We start from the raw sequence: 22,598 nt of genomic DNA on the forward strand, positions 1-22,598 counted from the left end.
ACAGCAGATACATATGAGAAGGAGGAAGAGGAAGAAGACAGAGGTGGGGTGAAAGTCCACTGTAAGCTGTTCAGCAGTCTCTACTTCTGTGTGCGGGGGGGTTGTTTTGGTAACTGTCCCCAGCTGTTTGGAAGCAGGCTATGGAAGTGGATGCAGACACAGCCACTGAATGGACACAACCACTTGTCATGATTTGACAGCCGTGCACTCGTTCCTGCACAGCTGTAAAATTTTGACATGCAGCTGTGTCTGCATCCACATTCACAGGCTGCCTGCACACAGTTTGGATTGGATGCACATGCCAAAACAAATGCCTCCTGCACGCAGTATGGGTGCCAGCGCCAGTTCACTCCATTTTCTGTTAGAAAGTCTCTCCAAGGGGGCACAGAGAAAGACAAATGGGAAAAGAGTTAAAACTGCTAAGAGTTTTTACTTCTGTCTGTGCTTTCTTGTCTCAGTGGCAACTACTCTGTCATTTTTTGCCCTGATGTCACAGGGATCAAAATTGAGGAACATTCACACCAATGGGTTTCACAGACAGAAATAAAAGCTTAGCACAATATTAAAGTGTTACTAAACCCAGGACCCTGCATTCACTATGTCTGGTCTCCCACAGTACACAGAACATGGATATGCAATTATTTTAATACATATAAACTGCTAAATACCTTTTCTCATCAGCAGTTAGAACAGTCTTGTGACTCTTATCAGTGTCCAGCTAAGCACTGGTTAAAGCTTGTAGGAGGAGTTTTCATTCACCTCTCACTGTCCAATGAGACTGCAGGACCCCTGACCCTCTGTCCAGATAGTGCTGATTGGCCCTGTGCTGATCATATGCACTCTCCCAAAGAAAAAAAAAAACCCTCTAGCAATACACACCAAACTGAGTGATTCCTAGAGCTCTGTACTACCAGCAGATGGATTGGGAACAGTAGAAGAAGGGGAGGATCAGAGAAGACAGGATTGAATAGCCTTTTTACACAAAATGAAGGATTTACCCCTTGGGTTCCTCAGTGCGTATAGAAAGCATGCTTTACTGCATATAAAGACAGGTTTTATGGTTGTGGGTCTAGTAACACCAAGTTAGACATTAAAAGGTCCACTGCTGGGATCCAAAAACATACATGAGCAACATTCTATCCTAATCCCAGCAGCACCTCATGTGAGGTGAGACTGCTATATTTCTAAAAACAACTCTTAGAATCTATTCTGCAATTGTAAACCAGTGGGAAAAACATGAAATTACACTTAACACTTAACTTAATTAGCCTACATTTCTGGGATGCAGCTATCCCCTTTTAGGATCCCCTGAACACTTCTCATTGCTTGTCTCTGGTATATCTAATTTTATTTGCATCCCTAAATAAAAATAATTTTACAGTCTGAATGACACTTTTGTAACAAAAACATTTCTAAGTAAATAAATAGAACATTAAACCATGAGTCAGTAACATAATTAGTTAGACCACAAAACTGCATTAAAAAAATAACAAACTCCAAGTGTAAGTTTAAATGCCAATATTTCAGGCATTCGTGGTGCTTGTTTGTATTTTGTGTTTGTGAGAGGAGCCATGAAGCCATATATTGTGCTTGCCAATTCTCACCAGGAGGCAACGTTCACACAGATTTTTGGAGGGCCTTCAGTCTGACTGTGGAACCATTTCTGAATCTGCTTGGGACTGTCATTCCTAAGCAAAACTGGAGACTAGCTGCATACTTTTAAAGTATTTCAAATTAAAATTGAGGTTATCAGAGTGTGTATGCGTGTGTGTCTTCTAATCTGCATATTATAGACTCTTGTTAATCTGTCAGATAGCTCTAGCTGTCCTGGCACTCCTTGTGTTTGTTGGCATCCTTTGGCTCAGCAGAAAGTGTTACAACCAGTGAAGGGATTGAAGGGACACAATTTGAAATCAGTTCTAACGTCAACTGGGAATGGAAAATACAAAGCTCACTTTGTATTTTGTATACAAGACTGAAATACTGTACTTACTGCCGCTAACTTGTCAAATCGTGCAAAGAGTTCATTCAGAGTCATAACTAGCTCCTGAGCTGTACACTGTGATGCCAGGCTGGTAAAGCCCTCAATATCAGCAAACAGGATACTGGAAAAAAACCAAGACATGTCAGCATTCTTGCAGGAATCAGGAGTATGCATCATGAATTCATATAAAACACAGATCCTAATAAAGGAGCACAGTCATTTTACAAAATTTCTAAATAAAAGACCCAGCAATTAACCGCTTGCCCTCTTGAGGATTTACCCTCTTCCTGACCAGGCCATTTTTTGCATTATGGAACTGCATTACTTTAAATGACAATTGCACGGTCATGCAACGCTGCACTCAAATGAAATTTACATCCTTTTTTCCCATGATTTGAGCTCTCTCTCAGTGGTGTTTGATCGCCTGTGAGGTTTTTATTTTTTGCGCTATAAAAAAAAGACCAACAATTTTGAGGAAAAAACAATATTTTTGACTTTTTGCTATGAAACATGTCCAGTAAAAAAATAAAAAAAATCTAATTTCGTCATAAATTTAGGCCAAAATGTACTACTACATGTCTTTGCTAAAAAAAAATCCCAATACATGTAAATTAATTGGTTTACATGAAAGTTATAGCGTTTAAAATGGCGGTATATATACTGGAATTTTTTGTTTTATTTTTACTAGTAATGGCAGCGATCAGCGACTTATAGCGGGACTGCGGCGGGCATTCGGACACTGCTGGGAACGGACTTGGTGTTACTGACATCCCAGTGACACCAATACAGTGATCAGTGCTAAAAAAAAACACTGACACTGTACTAATTGCACTGGGCAGGAAGGGGTTAACATGAGTAGAGATCAAAGGGTAAAATGTGTGCTGGGTGTATTTTACTATGGGGCCATGTGTTTGTGCTTCACTGTAAGCACACTGCTTTGTATGGCTGTGCTGTGCACAGCCATGCAAAGCAGTGTGCATGAGCTGACAGGGAGGAGAACTGTTCTGTTATGTTTACAAACAGTTCTCCCCGACAGAGATCCTCAGCAATCACCAGGTGCTGGCGTGTAATCACTGGCTGGCACCTGGTGATTGACAGCAGCGGCTGCGAATGGTGGCATGGGTAGGGCGCGCGCGTGCCCTCTACCTGGAAATGCGGAATCACGTGTATATACGTGATTTTGCACATCCATGCCGCCCTGTAGCAGTATTTCTGCTATATGGCAGATGGGAAGTGGTTAAACTAGTACTAAATAAAATAAAAAAAAACTACCAAACTTATTAATTCAAAGAAACCCAGAATAGCTAATCTTTCCCTGTTACAGCTTTATTGGGTAACTGCAACATGAACTGCACTACTTATTAACATAAATATTTTAGTTCATTGCACAATACTGTAGCTATGTGCTGCTAGTGTTAAACCCTTAAATGTGGACAGCAACACAACACAGCCCAGCCCTCACTGCCCATCACTGACGGTCCAAGGCTTCATTTACATGTGTCTCTTTCATTTCCCCCTCTAAAAAGCAATTAATGGTGAATTGCTTTTCAGAGGCAGTTGTCAGGCATCTTGATGGTGATAGGTCACCTCCTAGATGCCTTTTTTTAACCATCCAGAGCCAGCAGCACCGCAAGCACCTGCATTATCTTGGTTGAGGCACAGTCTTGTGCACGTCAATGGTTTGCATTTGAAGGCGATTCCACCTGCCTAACGTGACTGACCAAAATAATGTTTGGCACACAGCAAAGCAACCGTGGCCATATTATCTTGCAGACTGGCAGTCAGGAGTGGTAAAACCACAGCTCAACCACCTGCTTTTACTACCCCGTGGCAGCTCATGTAATCAAGGCCTAAGTGATGCTGCAGGGAGATTATAGAAGGCCAATACAAATATATAGACACTGCTTATTCTAGTTCAATGTAATTATTTAATTGTACCATTTATAATTGTAATTATATGAAGACATAAATGGATTACAAGGTGAATTTTGGCCCATCTGTTCATCTTTAATGTTTGGAAAAGAAACGTTACCTAACATTGTCGTGCTTCTGTATGTAGATTTTGTGGAACATCATGTCTTCCTTTTTGGTGTTTATATCTTCCTTCATTTCCATTGCCACATGACGTGGTAAAACAGATAGCAGGAGGCGCTCCTACATGGATAAACAGAGAACAGCATGTATGTTAACCAAGCAAAAACAGAATTTTATTTAGAAATTCATTAATGGTTAATAGCAAAGTTTGCTTTTCTGACGTATTTAAGTGTCCATGGTAGCTCACTGTGCAGTTTAAAAAAAAAAAAAAAACGTTTCTTTTAATATGTTATACCCGAGGCCCAAGTCTTTCAGAAAAACTCCCAAGTATGAGTAAACCCCCCCCACCCTGCTTAGATGCAACAAAGATGTGCCTTGGGCACATTGGGCATGCCCCCAGCACTACAGAAATTAGCGTTCTACTCAAAGCCCACACATGCGCAGTTATTTCTCTCCCAGCTGAGCTCGCCAGCTGCTATGCCACAGGGAGAGAGGATTCACTGTACATGCAAGGGCTTTGAACTCAACATGGCACTAGTTCCTGCAGTGCTGGAGGTGTGCTCAATGTACGCGCATCCCCGTATCTAGGCAGGACAAGCAGGGTCGTTCACTTTTTTTTCCAACAGGTACAACAATAAAACAGGTCCCTTTTTTTTTTAATTTTTTTAAAGCTTCCCAGGGATTTTTCATCTCCTGGGGATATTTGAAAGCAAGGAAACATATCAGAAAGGTGGCTTCTGAGATTTTATATGATCATTAAATAAATGTGCCACACACATCTGATGAACACTAAATCAGGCCATATATGATTTTTTTTTTTTTTTTTTAGTTCAATGGAAAAAAAAAATTAACCAATTTCCCCATCCACCAATCCTTCCCAATGAGCTAGTGCATACATTGATCAGTTTTGCCGGCTAAAGCCAGCGGCACTGATCGTCTTTGAAAAACAGGTCAGGTCAACTTGTGTACAATTAGCTAGCCCAGGGGTGTCAAACTGGCAGCCCTCCAGCTGTTGCAAAACTACAAGTCCCATCATGCCTCTGCCTTTGGGAGTCATGCTTGTAACTGTCAGTCTTGCAATGCCTCATGGGACTTGTAGTTTGGCAACAGCTGGAGGGCCGCCAGTTTGACACCCGTGAGCTAGCCCATACATAGATTGAAATCTGGCTGGTTCCTGCTGAATTGGCCAAATTACGATCTACGTATGGCCAGCTTAACATGTGCCTTGCATCTCAAACAATTTTGCTGCTTATTCTACAACATGACCTACAGGCAAGAGCACATGTGCTTTATATGTTATGCTAACTTGTTAGAGGATGATTGCAAGCTCAGAGTTATGCAGGCCATACATGGTTCGAATTCTGAAAGATTTTTCGTTCGAAAATCGGAAACGTTGTTTGCTTGGTAATCCGATGGTAATCCGATGGTGACATCATTGATTTCGAAAATCGGAAGACCAAGTCATAACGTTCACTCCATATAACATGCAAAACGTCTGTTCCTTCCAGGTCACGGCTCATGCGCATATTCTTTTCAGAAAAATTATCATATGATTTGACCATCATTGAGTCGAAAATCAGTCGTTTTTCACACATTTTCCAACATGCCTGATCACCGAAAAGAGGAGGAACCACAAAAATCGGCCAGTGCCATTGACCCACTAACAGCAAAAATCGGCCGATTATTCTTAGGTCCGATTTTTGGCTGAAAAATCGGTTGATTTTTGACCCATGTATGGCCGTCCTTAGATTCACATACATGTGTTGTTTCATCACACAGCAGCTTGTTCCTTTCCTCACCTAGTGTAGCACACATGGGTGGCATTAAGTACTAACCTGCTGCTGATTTTCCCTCTGCAGGTGCAGCCTGGCTTGGATGTAACCTCGTGTTTCTTGGAAGGCCTGTCTCTGGGAAACCTCTGCAGGATAGTGGGTACAAATGCCAATGATGTTTGTACAGAGGAAGATCAGCACATTGGCACTTAGCTAGAAAGAGAAGATTGAATAGCTTTAGAATCCCAACGTAAGGGTACTATATCTTCATTTTAACACGTTTACGACCACTAGGTAATATTTTTTATATAAAAACTTCTTATTTGGCATTAAATAGTTTTACCCTAAAGTAACTAGAAATCTCAGAGAAAAATGTAAAATGCTAACGCAACCACAGTAGTCCTGGAGGTGCACAATAAGCTGTATTTGGGAAACACAAAGTAAATTATCACAGTGTGCTAAAATCTGTAACAACCATTGAGAAATTAGCCTACTTTAGTGTAAATAGGCTCATCTGTGATTGGCAAAAAAAAATGCCAGGAGAATAGAACCCCCCCCCCAAAATGACCCCTTTTTGGAAAGTAGACACCCCCAAGGAATTTGATAAGAGGCATGGTGAGTATTTTACAGACATCATTTTTGTCACAGGGTTTTAAAAAAAACGTTTTTGTTTTCTTTCTTCGTATTCCAAAAACATGTGGCAACAAATGAGATCTGCAAAACACTCAACATACCTCTTCGCAAAAACCTTGGAGTGTCTACTTTCCAAAAAGGGGTCATTTGGAGGGGTTGCTTCTACTAACCTGGCATTTCAGGGCTAACATTAGAAGCTTAAGCCACACATCACCCACTCTTGAAGACCAAGCCTTTTTCTGACGCTTTTCGTTCACATGAAAAAACAGTTTTTTTTTTTGCTAGAAAATTATTTGAACCCCCAAACATTATATATATATTTTAAAGCAGAGACCCTAGAGAATAAAATCGTGGGTGTTGAAATTTTTTACGTCGCAGAGAGTTTTAAAACGCAAATCTTTTGGGAAAAATACACTTTTTAGAATTGTAATGCACAAAAATACAATAGATTGCCCAATTGATTGATAAAATATAAAAGATGATGCTACGCTGAGTAAATAGATATCAAGCATGACATGCTTTAAAATTGTGCATGTCAGTGCAATGGCAACAAAATAAATACATTTTTATTATCGATCGGCGATGCTTTAAAAGCCTCTACAGGTCACCAATTTATATTTAGACAGGAGATCTAGTGCTAGAATTACTGCCCTCGATCTGACGTTCACGGTGCTACCTCACATGCATGGTGCAATCGCTGTTTACATACTGTGACGGGGTCAACGCTTGAGCATGCCGGGGGGCAAGGGTGCTTCTTTTAATTATTTTTACACTCTCCTTTTTTTTTTTTTTTTTAAATCACTTTTATTGTTACCACAGGGAATGTAAATATCCCCTCTGACTGCAATAGGCATTGACAGGTATTCTTTTTTGCGAAATCTGGGGTCTATTAGACTCTAGATATCTCCTCTGCCCTTACATCATCTGATCTCACTAAGATCGGTGTGATCAGATGCTTTCCCAATTTACAAATGGTGCTGTTTAAATAATGCAAAACTGAAGTGATGAAATGCTCGTAGCTTCTGGTCTCAGATTATAGAGATGATTGGAGTCATTCTGGTCTCTAATCAGCTCTATAGTCAGTCAGCGGATCTGCCGGATGCATTCTTGGATTCCCCCCTGGGACAGGAGAGGCCAAGAAACTGTGGAAGGCAGCAGGAGGGGCATGTCCCTTCCCGCTGCTCGTAAAAACAATGCATCAGCTAATTGGCCACTAGGATTGCTTTTAAATGAAAGCCAACTGCCAGCTGAAAAAATGGATACCGCGGGGCGAAGGCACACTCACACCTTTAAACAGGAAGTGACACAAGATTACGTCACTTTGCCAAGAGCTGCTGCTTGCCCACAAAGTGCAGGTAAGTGGTTGGCAAGTAGATAAAAAAAAAAAACCTTAAAAAATGTTTTTTTTTTAAACTTTTCAATATGGTATTTTTTATTTTATTTTTTTATATTTAAATTTTTTTTTCAAATACTTTTATCAGAATAGTACAATGTTGCCATAGTAACATTTTACTGCTCTGGGGGGGGGGGGGGGGGTTATCAGGGATTTTTTTTTTTTTTACACTTTGCTTTGCAGGAGAAATAAAGATCATTTCTTCTGCAATGCAAAGCTTGCTGTCATGAAGATAAATAATTAATTAACTGTCATCAATGAGTTAGGTTTTTGACAGCTCAAGATAGTGATCTGTGATTGGCTGGAGCTGGTCACATGGTACAAGGTGTTGTGATTGGCCCTATGTATCATGTGACAGCTGGCTCCCTTGAGGGTTAGGGACTGATGTGAATGTACAATATATATGTACAGCGCTGCATAAATTGATGGCGCTATATAAGTACCTGAAATAAGTAAATTGGAAGAGAAGCAGAGCTGTTATGAATGAGGTTGATTCATAACAGCTTTGTTTACATTGTGATCATGTGATCGCATAGCGATCACCTGATCTCCATGTCCCATTCACCAGGCTCTTCTTCCGGCTGTGTCTGCCGGACACAGCAGTCCCGATGGGGGAGTGCTGCGCAGCGCCCCCTTGTGTTAGTACAGCCAGAGTGACACACGAGTACCTCGCTTGGCCTGTAGCTGCTGCCCGGCTGCAGTACATTGCGGTCGGGCGGGAAGCGGTTAAACAGTGTCAGTTGTGTGACAGCTGTGAGTCTGCTGGGGCTGCTGAGAGCACATCCAAGATGGTGGTGCCAAGCAGCAGTCTCAGGGCTTTTGGATGTCTACTAGAAGTAAGCTTTTACAGGTAAATTACATACCTAAATACATGAAAAACACGCATAACCTTATGGATAAATTGTTGTTTTAAGGTGTAGGAAGCCTGATGAGTTCAGCTTTCTACAGTATGCTCAGCAATCTGTTTGCAAAGCATGGCCACATTGTACAGGCCTTTTCAATCCTCACTACATTGGACTGCATCTTCCGGGGTACTTGTTGGTGCTTGAGTGTTGGGTCATTTGAATATGCAAGTTTTTTTGTCAGTGTGTTGCTGGGTTTGAAAAACACAAGATGTCATGCTGGTTAAAAATACTTCTGTTTGAAGATTCCTTCATATTTCTTCTTTCTTTTTTTTTAAGGCCAAGTTTATCTTTAAGCCTAGGTTTACACTATGAATCGCACAGGAAGCGCCCCATATTTCTGTGAAATTCACATGCAATCCAGTGTGTTGCGATTTGAGCCCGTTCATTTTGTATGGGCTCAAATTGCACCGCTTTGCATCAAAGTAGTACATTATTATTATTATTATACAGTATTTATAAAGCGCCAATAATTCGCTCAGCGCTGTACATTACAGAGGGGGAAAGAACATGTGACAGAACAATACCAATACAATGCAAAACATGAGGGGATTGAGGGCCCTGCTCTTTTGATCTTACAATCTAGGAGGGAGGGGATAGTGGTACAGGAGGAAATAGCTGTGGGGGATGGAGTGGTAGGAAGAGTGGAGGAGGTCGGGAATTAGCAGGGGGTGGGGTAGGCTTCCCTGAAGAGATGGGTTTTCAGGGTGCGCCTAAAAACAGAGGAGAGTAGGTGATAATCTGATGGGTTGGGGCAGGGAGTTCCAGAGGATGAGTGACACCCTGGAGAAGTCCTGGAGGCGGGCATGGGAGGAGGAGACCAGGGAACTAGAGAGAAGGAGGTCTTGTGAGGAGCGGAGTGTGCATGCTGGGCGGTACTTGGATATTAGGTCAGTGATGTAGTTCGGGGCAGTATGGTGGACGGCTTTGTATATCAGCGTTAGGATTTTGAATTTGATCCGTTGCGCAATCGGAAGCCAGTGGAGGGATTGGCAGAGGGGGGTGGCGGAGATGGAGCGGTTGGAAAGGTGAATGAGTCTGGCAGCCGTATTCAGGATCGACTGAAGCGGGGATAGCCAGCGGCGAGGCAGGCCGGTGAGGAGGGAGTTGCAGTAGTCGAGTCGTGATATGATGAGGGAGTGGATGAGCTGTTTAGTGGTTTCTGGAGTTAGGAACGTGCGGATTTTGGCGATGTTGCGGAGGTGGAGTCTGCACGAGTTTGTTAAAGATTGGACTTGGGTCTGGAAGGATAGGTTGGAGTCCAGAATGACACCAAGTACTCTGGCCTGCGGGGCAGGTTTGATGGTAGCGTTGTTGGATGTGATAGAGAAGTCAATGGGGGGTGGTGTCCGGGCTGGGGGGAAGACAAGAAACTCGGTTTTAGAGAGGTTCAGTTTAAGGAAGTGGAGCGACATCCAGTCTGATATGTCGCTCAGCAGGTGTGTGATTCGGGCGGAGATCGAGGGGGTGAGGTGGGGGATTGAGAGATAGATTTGTGTGTCGTCGGCATAGAGGTGGTAGTTGAAGCCGTGAGAGTGTATGAGTTGGCCAAGGGAGGAGGTGTAGATGGAGAAGAGAAGGGGCCCGAGGACAGAGCCTTGAGGGACCCCAACAGAGAGGGGGAGTGAGAGGGAGGTGGTAGCATTATAGGGAACGCTGAAAGAGCGTTGTGACAGGTAGGATGAGAGCCAGGAAAGAGCAGAATCTCTGAGGCCGAGGGAGTGTAGTTTTTTGAGGAGGAGGGGGTGGTCGACTGTGTCGAAGGCCGCAGAGAGGTCAAGGAGTAGGAGCACTGAATAGTGGCCATTAGCTTTGGCGGTTAGCAGGTCGTTGGAGAGTTTGAGTAAGGCAGTTTCGGTGGAGTGTAGGGGACGGAAGCCGGACTGCAGGGGATCGAGGAGGTTGTTGTCGTTGAGGTGAGAGCATAGACGGGTGTAGACTAGGTGCTGGAGGAGTTTAGATGTAAATGGGAACAGGGAGATGGGTCTGAGGTTGTTCGGGTCATTGGGGTCCAGGGAGGGCTTTTTAAGTATGGGGGTGATGTGTGCATGTTTCAGAGGGGAGGGGAAAGTGCCGGAGGAGAGGGAGAGATTGAAGATGTGGGTGAGGGAGCGTAGGATGGAGGGGGATGGAGGTCGTAGGAGTTGTGAGGGGATAGGGCCGAGGGGGCAGGTGGTGAGGCGGGCATCAGAGAGCATCTTGGAGACTTCCTCGATGGTAGTAAGGTCAAAGGTGCGGAGTGTTGGGGGAGCTTCAGTATGAGGAATGTAGGGTAGGGTGGAAGAGGAGGTCAGAGCAGTGGTGGGGCCATGGGAGAGGGGTGATGAGGGGGTAGCTGTGTGAGAGGGGACGGGTTGAGAGGGCGTGTGAGTTGTGGCAATGTCCTTGCGAATTGTGTCAATCTTGTTTTTGAAGTGATTGGCAATCTCAAGGGCAGTGAGTGAGGTGCTGGGTGGAGGTGGGGGTGGCGAGAGTAGAGAGTTGAAGGTGGAGAAGAGTCGGCGAGGATTGGAGGAGAGGGCCTTGATGAGGGTCAGGAAGTAGGCTTGTTTGGCTGCATGGAGGGAGGAGGTGTAGGTGTGGAAGGCAGATTTGTAGCGGGTGAAGGCTTGTTGGGATTTGGTATTGCGCCATAGTCGCTCCAGGGCACGACTGTGTCGTTTGAGGGTTTTGGTGTAATCAGTCTGCCAGGGCTGGAGCGGTCGGGATCTGATGTTGCATGTGGTTAAAGGCGCTAGTGAGTCAAGGGCTGTTGAGAGCGCGTTGTTATAGGCGGTCATAGCCAAGTCGGGGCAGGACAGGGGGAGGATGCGGTCGTGGAGTTGATCAGCTGCAGCGTGGAGGGAGGCAGGGTTAAGGTTGCGGAGGTTACGGCTGGTAGTAGTGTGACATTTGGAGGGGTAGGCGTTGGAGGACGAGGAGATAGAGAAGGTAATCAGGTTGTGGTCAGAGAGAGGGAAGGGGGTGTTAGTGAGGTTGTGGGGAGAGCAGTGGTTGGAGAAGACAAGATCAAGGATATTACCGTCAGAGTGGGTGGTGGATTGTATGCACTGTGCAAGTGCAAAGGAGGAGGTTAAGTGGAGGAGATGGGATGTGTCCGGGTTGTCGAGGTTGACAGGGATGTTGAAATCCCCAAGGATGATGGTGGGTAGCTCAGAGGAGAGGAAGAAGGGTAGCCAGGAGGAGAAGTCATCCAGGAAGCGGGGTATGGATCCAGGAGGCCGGTATATCACAGCAATCTTCAGGGGGGTTGGGGAGAATTGTCGGACGCAGTGGGCCTCGAAGGAGGAGAAGGATAGGGAGGGGGGGTTTGGGAGGACTCGGAAGGTGCTCTGCGGTGACAGGAGCAGACCAACCCCACCACCTTTACGACCGTTGGGCCTGGGTGAGTGGGTCCAGGTGAGACCTCCGTAGGAGAGTGCAGCAGGGGAGGTAGAGTCAGTGGGCTGGATCCAGGTTTCCGTAATCGCCAGGAGGTTGAGGGAGCGGGAAACAAAGAGGTCGTGGATGGCGGTAAGCTTGTTGCACACCGATCGGGCATTCAGGAGTGCACATGAAAACGGGGGGGGAGATTTTAGGGAGCAGGGGGACAGATACTAAGTTGCGGGGGTTGCGGCAGGACGTGGAGGCGGGAGGGTGTTGTGAGGGAGGTGGTGGAGGGCCAGGATTCGGGGAGATGTCCCCCGCGGTTATGAGGAGGAGAAGGGTGAGAAAGGTGGCATGGGAGCGGGATGTGCAGGAGCGTGAGAAACTACTAGTGGAGGTGTTTGGGTCAGTGGAAGAGTGGAGTAATAGGAGGAGGTGGTGGGTGCCGTAGAGGGGTGAAGGAAGCAGTGAGGACACAATATACAATTGTTTGGGAGGGGCAGAGGGATATAGTGAATGGATTTTGGGAATGGAGGAGAGGAAAATGAGAAGGAGGAGTGGAAGAGGCATTTTGGGGAGGTGATGAGAGCAGTATTAGGGAGATGATAGCAATGAGGGGGAGATTTAAAAGTTTTGGGGTGGAGCAGAGAGGTAAAGAAATGAGATTTGGGAACAGAGGATAGTAATATGGAAAGGAGAAGAGGGGACGTATTGTATAAAAGGTACATGGAATGTGACTCAGGCATGTAAGAGAGGTTTCCCAGGGTGATTGCTTGCAGTCTGTCCAGCGTGCAGTAGAGTTTCTTGCTGATGTTGTGTCTTCCTGCTGCTTAAGTTCTCCTGCTTTAGTTCAAGTGCTGTGTTTAACTGCTTCGCACTCATTCAAAGCCGCACTCAATCTGAAGCAGCACCCCCATCAGAGACTAGCCCCCCATCAGTGATCTCCCCCCATGAGCTGATCTAAATTTATAGGGAGATGTTCAAATGAGCATTCAACTCTGCCCCAATTAGAAGCTGATAAGGCTCACATGAATAGTGGGGGATGTTTCTTAGGAACCAGGCTACAGTCGTAAACCTGAGTGCACCTAGAGGTGAGGACTGGTCAACATACACACAAATATAAATACACCATTTGTTCAAAATTTAACAGGAGACAATGCGTTTTTCTGGTTAAGAGCGGAGGTAGGAGATAGATGCAGTTGCAGTTACCCAGAGAAGAACAGCAGGAGACAATGCGTTTTTCTGGTTAAGAGCGGAGGTAGGAGATAGATGCAGTTGCAGTTACATGAACCAATTTTAGAAATGCACTGCAATTGGATTGAATGGTCGTTTTGTACCATTTGATCTGGAATGGACAAATGCACTGCATTTGCAACCTGCTTTTGGGGTGTCATTAACAGTGCACTGACAGCTGCTACAGACTGTAAGGGCAATGCGAATTGAACGTAGTACAGGAAACATGTACAGATTGTGGGTATCCAGTTGAACGAGGCTTAGAAAGAAATTCATGCAGATGTTTCCAGAAAAAAATAATTTTTTTTTCCCACAGGAGCCTGTAAAGCATTGCAACCAGGATCAGTGGATTGTGGTTGGAATGTCAGGCTCCTGCTCTCCGCCCATAGTTTTGTATGGTCTTTCAGTTAGAGAAAGGTCAGAAAAGTAAATGGACTACAAAAGCGCCAATTATCACACTCATGCTCAATTGATTTGTCTGCTTTGGTAACAGGTGGGACTTGCAGTTTATTCATTCACAGATCTGTGAATAAATGATGTGGCTGTGCAACAGAGGGGGGAGGGGAGGGGTTTGCTCAGGGGCGCTCTTAGCAACATGTTACACCCTAAATAAAGGTGTAACCTGCTGCTAAAGGTGGAGTTACACCCTAAATAAAGGTGTAACCTGCTGCTAAAGGTGGAGTTACACCCTAAATAAAGGTGTAACCTGCTGCTAAAGGTGGAGTTACCCCTTACACATATCTGTCCATGATGATTTAACAATCGATACATTGTATTTATTTAACTTAAAAACAATTAACAACTGTCCTGGACTTCATGGCACTATGATGAATGATGTATGTAATTAGAACATGGTGGTTTCTCAAATTTCCACATCTTCTGTCATGTTCTTGGACATTAACATCAGCTTTGTCACATTCCTTGGTGACTGAGTTACTCATATAGCTAATAATGTTCCTGAAAGTTCTAAAGCTGCTTCAATGAGCAGAAGACCTTCTTCAACATTACAAAACAAGTCCAAATATAGGAGATCTGTGGTCACCGCATACGCTTTCATTTTATAGCAACCGCAATGTACTAGCAACACAAACAATAGTTATTTTTGACAATCCATTATAGGCTTATTTTGAATTATTTCATGTTATAGGTTCAGCCTGTCTGCTGGCCCTCACTTTCTACAACTTCCTGGATTCCCTGCATGCTTTGCAACTTCTCCTCTTTCCTCTGCTGTTTACTTTCAATTTCTAAGGACTAAATATACCATGGTACCTGCAATCAGTGATTCCTGTACTGGCTTTGCTTCCTGAAACTTCTACTCTCAGCACCTCTGTAGTTCAGAAGGCAGGCTCTGTGAAATGTGCGACACAGCAGAGTGTACTCACAGGACACATATAAAACATGACACAGAATTCAAGAAAGTAAATGTGTGGGGATCTTCACAAAGTGGGGAACTTGACATAGCAAGTTAACGAACATCAACATCCTTCAGATTAAGTCCTCATGCACACTGAATGTTTTTACAGCTGCTGTTTTTGGCTTTTGAAATTTTTTTCTACAGCTAGTAAACTCCCCAGCATGTTATCCTATGTGTCCATGCACATATAGACTGTAATGAACGTTTTTTGGCAGGGACGTTTTTTGGATGGAAAAAAAAACCCAGGACTAGTGGGTTTCTAGAGTTTTTTAGCTGTAAAAACGCCCTAATGCTGAAATACGTGTCAAAATGCGGTAAAACGCCGCAAAACAGCGTTTTTGGACTTTTTTTGACCCCCCCCCCCAAATTTTTTCTTTGGTAAAAAAAAAACAATAAAAACCACAGCGCAGAAAAGCATGGGAAAACGCAGCAAAACAATAATGCAAAAAGCCGCTGAAAAACCTTACACAGCTAGCGTTACCAGCGTGATCAAAACACCCAGTGTGCATGGAGCCTAATAGGAGTAGATAAGAAATAATTTAAGTACAATGGAAATGAATATAGCATTTTACATTTTGACCACAGATAGACTTTAAATGTCAAAACCATTACCAATTTGCTTCATGTTTTTATTGCTATCTGTGTCCTCATAACAGACCTTTCCATGGATTCCTGTCCTGGTGGCAGGAAGTCAGAGGGACAGGAAGAGATGAGGAGAGAGAGAGAGAGAGAGAGAGAGAGAGAGAGAGAGAGAGAGAGAGAGAGAGAGAGAGAGAGAGAAAAAGAGAGAAAGAAAGAAAAGGAGAGAAAGAAATAAAGAGAGAAAGAAAGAGAGAGAAATAAAAGAGAGAGAGAGAAAGAAAGAAAAAGAGAGAGAAAAAGAAAAAGAGAGAGAGGGCCAGCCAAAAGTCCATTAAATAACAGAGAGATACCCAATCCATGGTTCCCAGGTGTTCTCAAATTTAGAGGTATTATTGTCAATTATACAAGTAACTTTATCATTAATCATAATCCAATTGAGTTTCTGTTTGACCAAGTCTAGCAGAATTGTTGACTGTTTCCAACGTTTAGCTATAGTAATTCTTGCCGCCAGCAGAATATAATTAATTTAACTGAATTCTTAGAAATATCGGTGGGCAATAGATGAAATAAGGCTATTTCAGGGGATCTGCATATATTAATTCCCGTTACTGAGGAAATAAAGTTAAATAAACGGATCCAAAATCTATTTACCACAGGACATTTCCACCATACCCTCTAGTACCCTCGTGTCCGCAGTGTCGAAAAACAGCTGGGTGACACAGATGGGTACAAAAGGTGAATAAGAAACCCCCTGACCAAGGTCTTATGGGCCGCACAATTAATAGCCGGAGTCGTATCTTCTGCCTTATTGATTTCAAAAAACAGTTGAAAATGTGTAGAGATATCCTGACAGTATAAAGCATTGCCCAAGATAGATTCGTTAAGGCACCAGTGAGGAGCAGTCCTCCCATGAGTCCAGGACGAGAGTCTTTAGAACCTTTTTAATTCCCAATTAAAGTGTCCGTAATCCTTAACTATGAACCTCTCTTCTTTGCTCCTTTTTGGTCTAATAAACGTACCATTGAAAGGGTTATTTTAATATCTGTTTTATAAATTAAAAAAAAAATCTTTTGATTTTGCTGAAAATCTTGTGATCTGATAGCTTCAATGTACTCTCTGCCTTGGCATGGGGAGGAACTATGGAGATGAGGAAGAGGAAAGGTTTGTACCTTGTAATCCATCAGAAATTAAATAGACAGGGCTGACAACACATGTTCAGTAATTCAGAACAAAAAATACACCATGTAGTCATGACAAGGAAGATCATTATAGTTATTGCAGTACTTGCAGTGTGTTTAAAGAGATAAAACAAGGGGAAAACATGCGTGTATTTAGAGATGTATGACATTTTTTTTTTTTTTTGCCTTGACATACGCTTTAACATTCCTAAACTTAACTGCTTGCACATATGTAGATGACAAAGTTGTCAGTTTATGTATTTTGGTTCAATATATAAAAACTGCATTTCTTGTAGAAATCTTTCCATATTCTGGTCCGGCACTTTTTCTTTTTTTTAGACTACACTAAAAGGTAGAAAAATATATTGTGCTTTTTATTTCTTTAAAGATATATATGGTACTGATTTTAAAAATGGTGATTTTTTTTTTCCTCCTTTGATCGCAACATAGTTTCAGCAATCCAAATGCCAAATGGTCACAGTTATATTAAGAACAATGAGAAATCTGCCAGATGTGACACTTGTACATAAAAGGGAAGCAAGAGTTATATACATGGCAGAGCACAGAGGAAGTGCAGAAGTCAATAGCTTGCAGCTAGTCCATTTATAGCTTTTATTTCACTTCCACTCATGTCTGGTGTGCAGATTATTACGATAATAATACATAAAACTGTTGGCAGCACTTGCCCCTTAAAGTGTTCCACATATGGTACAAAACAAAAGTGATATATTTAAAATGAAGGTGAGTTCATGTGGACTGATATTTTCCAACATACAGCTGATTTCCTTTATAGTAAATGTATAGAAGAATAATGCCAATTCCTATTTCAAACATCAGTCATCATACAATAAAAGAGCACAGCAGACTGCCATACATGTAAATATGTTATTTGCATTGGGAGGTTTACATGAACATTTATAATGTCACACAGTTCTCTAAAATTACTTTCTAAATAAGGTTTATTGGGTATGTTAACTGTAAAACAATGTATTTGGGGGTTACCGTACAGCTGGGGTCTCCAAACTTTATAAAGGGCCAGTTTATTGTCCTTCAGACTTTTGGGGAGCCAGTTATAGGCCAGTGGGTGTAGAAAAAGTTCCAAGCACAGCATAAGTGAGAATAAACATTGCCTTAGGGTTGGTGGTCAGTTACATAGCGCCCATGGTCAGTAGGAGGAGGAATAGTACCCCATCATTGGTATTACTGGAAGGAGTAGCACCCAATCATTGGTATCAATGAGAGGAATAGTGCAAAGTGCCACATCCAGCCCTCTGGTGGCAGTTTGGAGACCACTGCTGTACAGTGTAGATGGTTACCGCCATAGTCTTTAAACAACTCAGCAAGTATTGTACCTAGAGTTACCCATACATACCTGCAGCACCCTCTTAAACCTTCATGTCACAGCTCAATACTGTCCTGTTCTGACAGCAGAAGCTGCATCCAAAGCCTATCTGCCCCTTCCTACCTCCTGTAGACTCCTATTGTCCAATGAGGCATCTGCTCACAATGAAGGGCCTGTAAGGACAGGAGGAGGGATCTGACACCACCCAGAAGTGCTGGAACTTTTCTTGTTAGAACACTTGGGGGATTCAGTTACAACAGTTTCATCTTATAAGCTAATACAGATCTGCACCTTATACCTTTGTACAGACTGCCATATCTGAGGAATTTTTCATACTTGTGCCTTCAGCCTTTATTTACATGGTGCAATTTCAGTATGGTGGGTTATACATTTATTTTACATGCATTATCATTTAGAATATGGAAGATGGATTTTGATGGAAATCACACCAAAGATACAGCCAGAATTTTTGTTGTCAATCCAATTTTCCCTGGCAAAGCACCTTACCTCTCTGTTGATGGGGACAAAGGCCTCTTCCCAACAATCCTGGGCGAAAGGGGTACTGTATGTGGGCTGGAGGCGTATTGGAATCTTTAAAAATAAGGGTCTTTTTTCTATGTTACATATTAATGGTTGAATAAACACATACACTTTCTGCAAAGTCCTTTATAAAAAAAAAAAAAAGGTCCTACAATGTAATTCACCATCAATCACATCGTTAAGCAATGGAAAATCCTCGTCATCGCTCACTGAGTGACATCACTGACCAAATATGGTCAGCATTCTCTTGCCAAGACATGTTGTTTTGATGGTTAGTGGGTCTTTTTCATAAAGTGTTGTTCGTCATGACTGATAAAGATTTGCATCACTGGATAAATGTGACAGATGGATGGTGAATTTACATTGTAGAAGGACTTGTCAAAGAGTGTATTATGCACCATTTACTCATTCACATTGGAAGGCGCTATTTATGGGCCTTCTTATTTTTAAAGGGGGTTCCAGATTCCAATAAGCCCCCAGCCTGCAGACACCCACAACCACAGGGCCAGGGTTGTGGAAAATAAGCCCTTATCAACATGGGGACAAAGTGCCCCCCTGACAAGGTACTTTCCCCATGTTAATGGAATGTTGCCTGGAATGGTTCAGGAGGAAAGGGGGAGGTGGATTGGGTTGCACACTTGTCCCCCCCCCTCCCTTATTCCTGGCCAGTCAGGCTGCATGCTCAGATCAGGTACCGGTATAGATTTTGGGGAGATTCCACACTTTTTCCCCTTGAAAGGTCTGGTATGGGATTTGGGAGGAATCCAATGCAGCTTCCTTTTTTCCTGTGGGTTCCCCCTTAGTCATGTGACCTCTGCTATAGACTTCAAGGTACCAGGTGAGAAGTAGAGTTTAAACCTGAACTGGATTGGCCACTAGCAATAAGCTTAAATTGGGATCTCAAATAAAAAGGCCAAAGTACCTATGACTGGACTTATTGTAGAGAGTCAGGAATGTGTCATATTAATACACTATATAGCCAAAATAATTGGGATGCCTGTCTTTACAGGAACATGAACTTTAATGACATCCCATTCTTAGTCTGTAGGGTTCAATATTGAGATGGCCCGACCTTTGCAGCTATAACAGCTTCAACTCTTCTGGGAAGGCTGTCCACAAGGTTAAGTAGTGTGTCTATGGAAATGTTTGACCAATCTTCCAGAAGCATATTTGTGAGGTCAGGTACTGATATCGGACGAGAAGGCCTGGCTCACAGTCTCTGCTCTAATTCATCCCAAAGGTGTTCTGTTGGGTTGAGGTCAGGACTCTGTGCAGGCCAGTCAAGTTCCTCCACCCAAAACTCTGTTATCCATGTCTTTAAGGACCTTGCTTTGTGCACTGGTGCCCAGTCATGTTGGAACAGGAAGGGGCCATCCCCAAACTATTCCCACAAAGTTGGGAGCATGCAATTGTCCAAAATGTCTTGGTATGCTGACACCTTAAGAGTTCCCTTCACTGAAACTAAGGGGCCAAGCCCTACCCCCTGGAAAACAAGCCCATACCATAATCCCCCCTCCACCAAACTTTACACCTGGCGCAATGCAGTCAGGCAAGTACCGTTCTGGCAACCACCAAACACAGACACATCCATCGGATTGCCAGACAGAGAAGTGTGATTCGTCACTCCAGTGAACATGTCTGCTCTAGAGTCCAGTGGCAGCATACTTTATACCACTGCATCTGACCCTTGCATTAAACTTGGTGATGTAAGGCTTGGATGCAGCTGCTCGGCCATGGAAACCCATTCCATGAAGCTCTCTTTGCACTGTTGTTGTGCTAATCTGAAGGCCACACGAAGTTTGGAGGTCTTTTTTTATTATTATTATACAGGTATTATATAGCGCCAACAGTTTACATAGTGCTTTACAACATAAGGGCAGCTAGTACAATTACAATACAAATTAATACAGGAGGATTCAGAGGCCCCTGCTTGTTAGATTGTAAGCTCTAAGAGACTTTAGCTATTTACTCTATAGACAGTTGGCGACTTCTATGCACTGTGCGCTTCAGCATGCGCCGACCCCGCTCTGTCATTTTATGTGGCTTACCACTTCATGGCTGAGTTGCTGTTGTTCCAAGTTGCTTCCACTTTGTTATAATACCACTAACAGTTGACCGTGGAATATTTAGTAGCAAGGAAACTTCACGGATGGACTTATTGAACAGGTGGCAACCTATCACCGTACCACGCTTGAATTCAATGAGCTCCTGGGAGTGACCCATTCTTTCACAAATGTTTGTAGAAGCAGTCTGCATGCCTAGGTGCTTGATTTTATACACCTGTGGCTATGGAGGTGATTGAAACACCTGAATCCAATGATTTGGAGGGGTGTCCCAATACTTTTGGCAATACAGTGTACACTGAGTTTTGGAAACAAACTAGAGGGTGGTGCCTATGAGTGGATGGGCACTTAATAGGTAGGGGTAGGGGTATAGGTACTGGTATGCAGGGCACATTTGCAAGGGGTATTTCTGACATATCTGTTTCACATATATGTAGCTTTTAAAAGACGTATGCTTACACCATTCAAATATCCTCGAGAGATTGACAGCTTGATAATATTTAATAGGGTCAGGAAACGCCTAAGCCGCCTCTGTCTTTTGGAAGGAGCAGGAGTTTTTAAGCAATTCATCTGGATTTGCAGGCCCATAGCAAATGTATTATCTTGTACCTTACGGAGGGCAAGCATGAGATAGGAATACAAATCCGTGTGTGCAGTAAATATAAAACACAAGGAAAGCTGTCCATTTTTAAAAACGCTATTTCTCCTGAACTAGTTGTACATGTCTCGAGTCCAGTGTTTCAGGTCTGGTCTTATAGTAGTGAGAAGTGGAGGGAAATTGTACTTAATGTCACTGAGGGAAGGAGTGATTTGGATATCTGGCGTTTTATTACGCAGTGCCTATTTGAAATGGAAGTTAGCTTTCATGGTGGCTAGCCAGCAGTTGTCATTATTATTGGTTGTTGCTTCTGACTTATTGACATTTATTTTATAATTAGAGAGAATTGTGTATTTATTCATTCTTCCAGTAGATTGGGAATGATGATTTCCGGTTGAGTCAAAACAGCGTGACTAGTTCAGTTTAGTTTACTGAAGACAGACCAAGATACACCTGGATTGGTTATTACATTTTCGTTCCACCACTATTTTAGCTTGCCCCATTACCCTTTCACGGCCATTTTTCTGTGCAGCTTATTCTGTATGTAATGTGGAGAAAATGTAAAAGCACATGAAATGAAAAAGTAATATCATGACCTGTATTAACATCATATAGTTATCAGAAGACATTTTTGTGTTACTGGTCTTTTAAAATTGACTGCTCCAACATCAACACTATTGTAGAGGTTTTCCCTCATTCAGTGCCTAGATTCTATGTGTTTCAGGGCCCACTCAAACTTGTCTGTTTTTGCAAGATGTGTTTTTGGTTCCATTAAATTTAATGGAAATACACATCAATGGGGAAGATTTAATAATATTGGTGCACTCAGAAGCTGATTGGCTACCATGCACAGCTGCACCAGATTCTAACTTCAAGCGGGCTTTGGCAATAAAACCCAGAAGCTGATTGGTTTCTCTGCAGAGCTGCACCAGATTTTGCACCATGCAGTTTTAGTAAATAACCTCCGTGTCTTGCAACATGTTCATGCATACGAATGTGCATTAAAGTGTACATCATTATGCATGTTGATGTACATTTTGATGCCTTTCCATTAAGTTCACTTTAGAATGGATCTTGAAAAAATGTAAAAGTGTACATTGGACACTTAAAGTGGAACTATAGTCGTTTAAAAAATGTAGATATGAATGTGAAAAAGCTGCTAAATGTACATAATCTTATTAATGAGTGCTAATGTTATACAAACTTTGCCTTTATGTAAAATTAAAATTATACAGTATATACCTGTGGATGCCAGTCATCATATAAAATGGCTTTGCTTTCTGCTCATTGTCTTATGTCACTGGTAAACTATAGACTTGTTTCTAATAATGTCAAACATCCACAATGCACCTGGTAGTTTGTATTTCAAAAGAGGGATTTTAAAGTGGTTCTAAAAGCTCAAGGTTTTTTACATTCATGTATTCTATGCATGAAGGTAAAAAACCTTCTGTGTGCAGTGCCCACCCCAATAACCCTTACCTGGGCCCCCTCCAATCCAGCAACTTTCTCGACAGCCTCTGCTGTCTGGGGAATCATCTTCCTCATCATTAGCTGAGAGAGCAGC

General features: G+C 42.9%; 1 protein-coding gene across 1 annotated transcript in view; it reads right to left on the reverse strand.

Annotated features, from left to right (window-relative positions):
* The window catches only part of ADCY6 (adenylate cyclase 6), a 332,221-nt gene that overhangs the window by 96,855 nt on the left and 212,768 nt on the right, over positions 1 to 22,598 (reverse strand). Inside the window, exons 4-6 of the mRNA XM_089679352.1 lie at positions 5,854 to 6,003; positions 4,017 to 4,138; positions 1,994 to 2,105 (exon numbers count right to left, since the gene is read on the reverse strand). Of these exons, the coding sequence (XP_089535478.1) occupies positions 1,994 to 2,105; positions 4,017 to 4,138; positions 5,854 to 6,003 (384 nt within the window). The remainder of the gene's footprint in view (positions 1 to 1,993; positions 2,106 to 4,016; positions 4,139 to 5,853; positions 6,004 to 22,598) is intronic.

The sequence above is a fragment of the Staurois parvus genome, unplaced genomic scaffold, assembly GCF_062004578.1.
Source record: "Staurois parvus isolate SC_StPar_1 unplaced genomic scaffold, SC_StPar_1.0 ptg000017l, whole genome shotgun sequence".
In the NCBI taxonomy this organism is placed as follows: Eukaryota; Metazoa; Chordata; class Amphibia; order Anura; family Ranidae; genus Staurois; species Staurois parvus.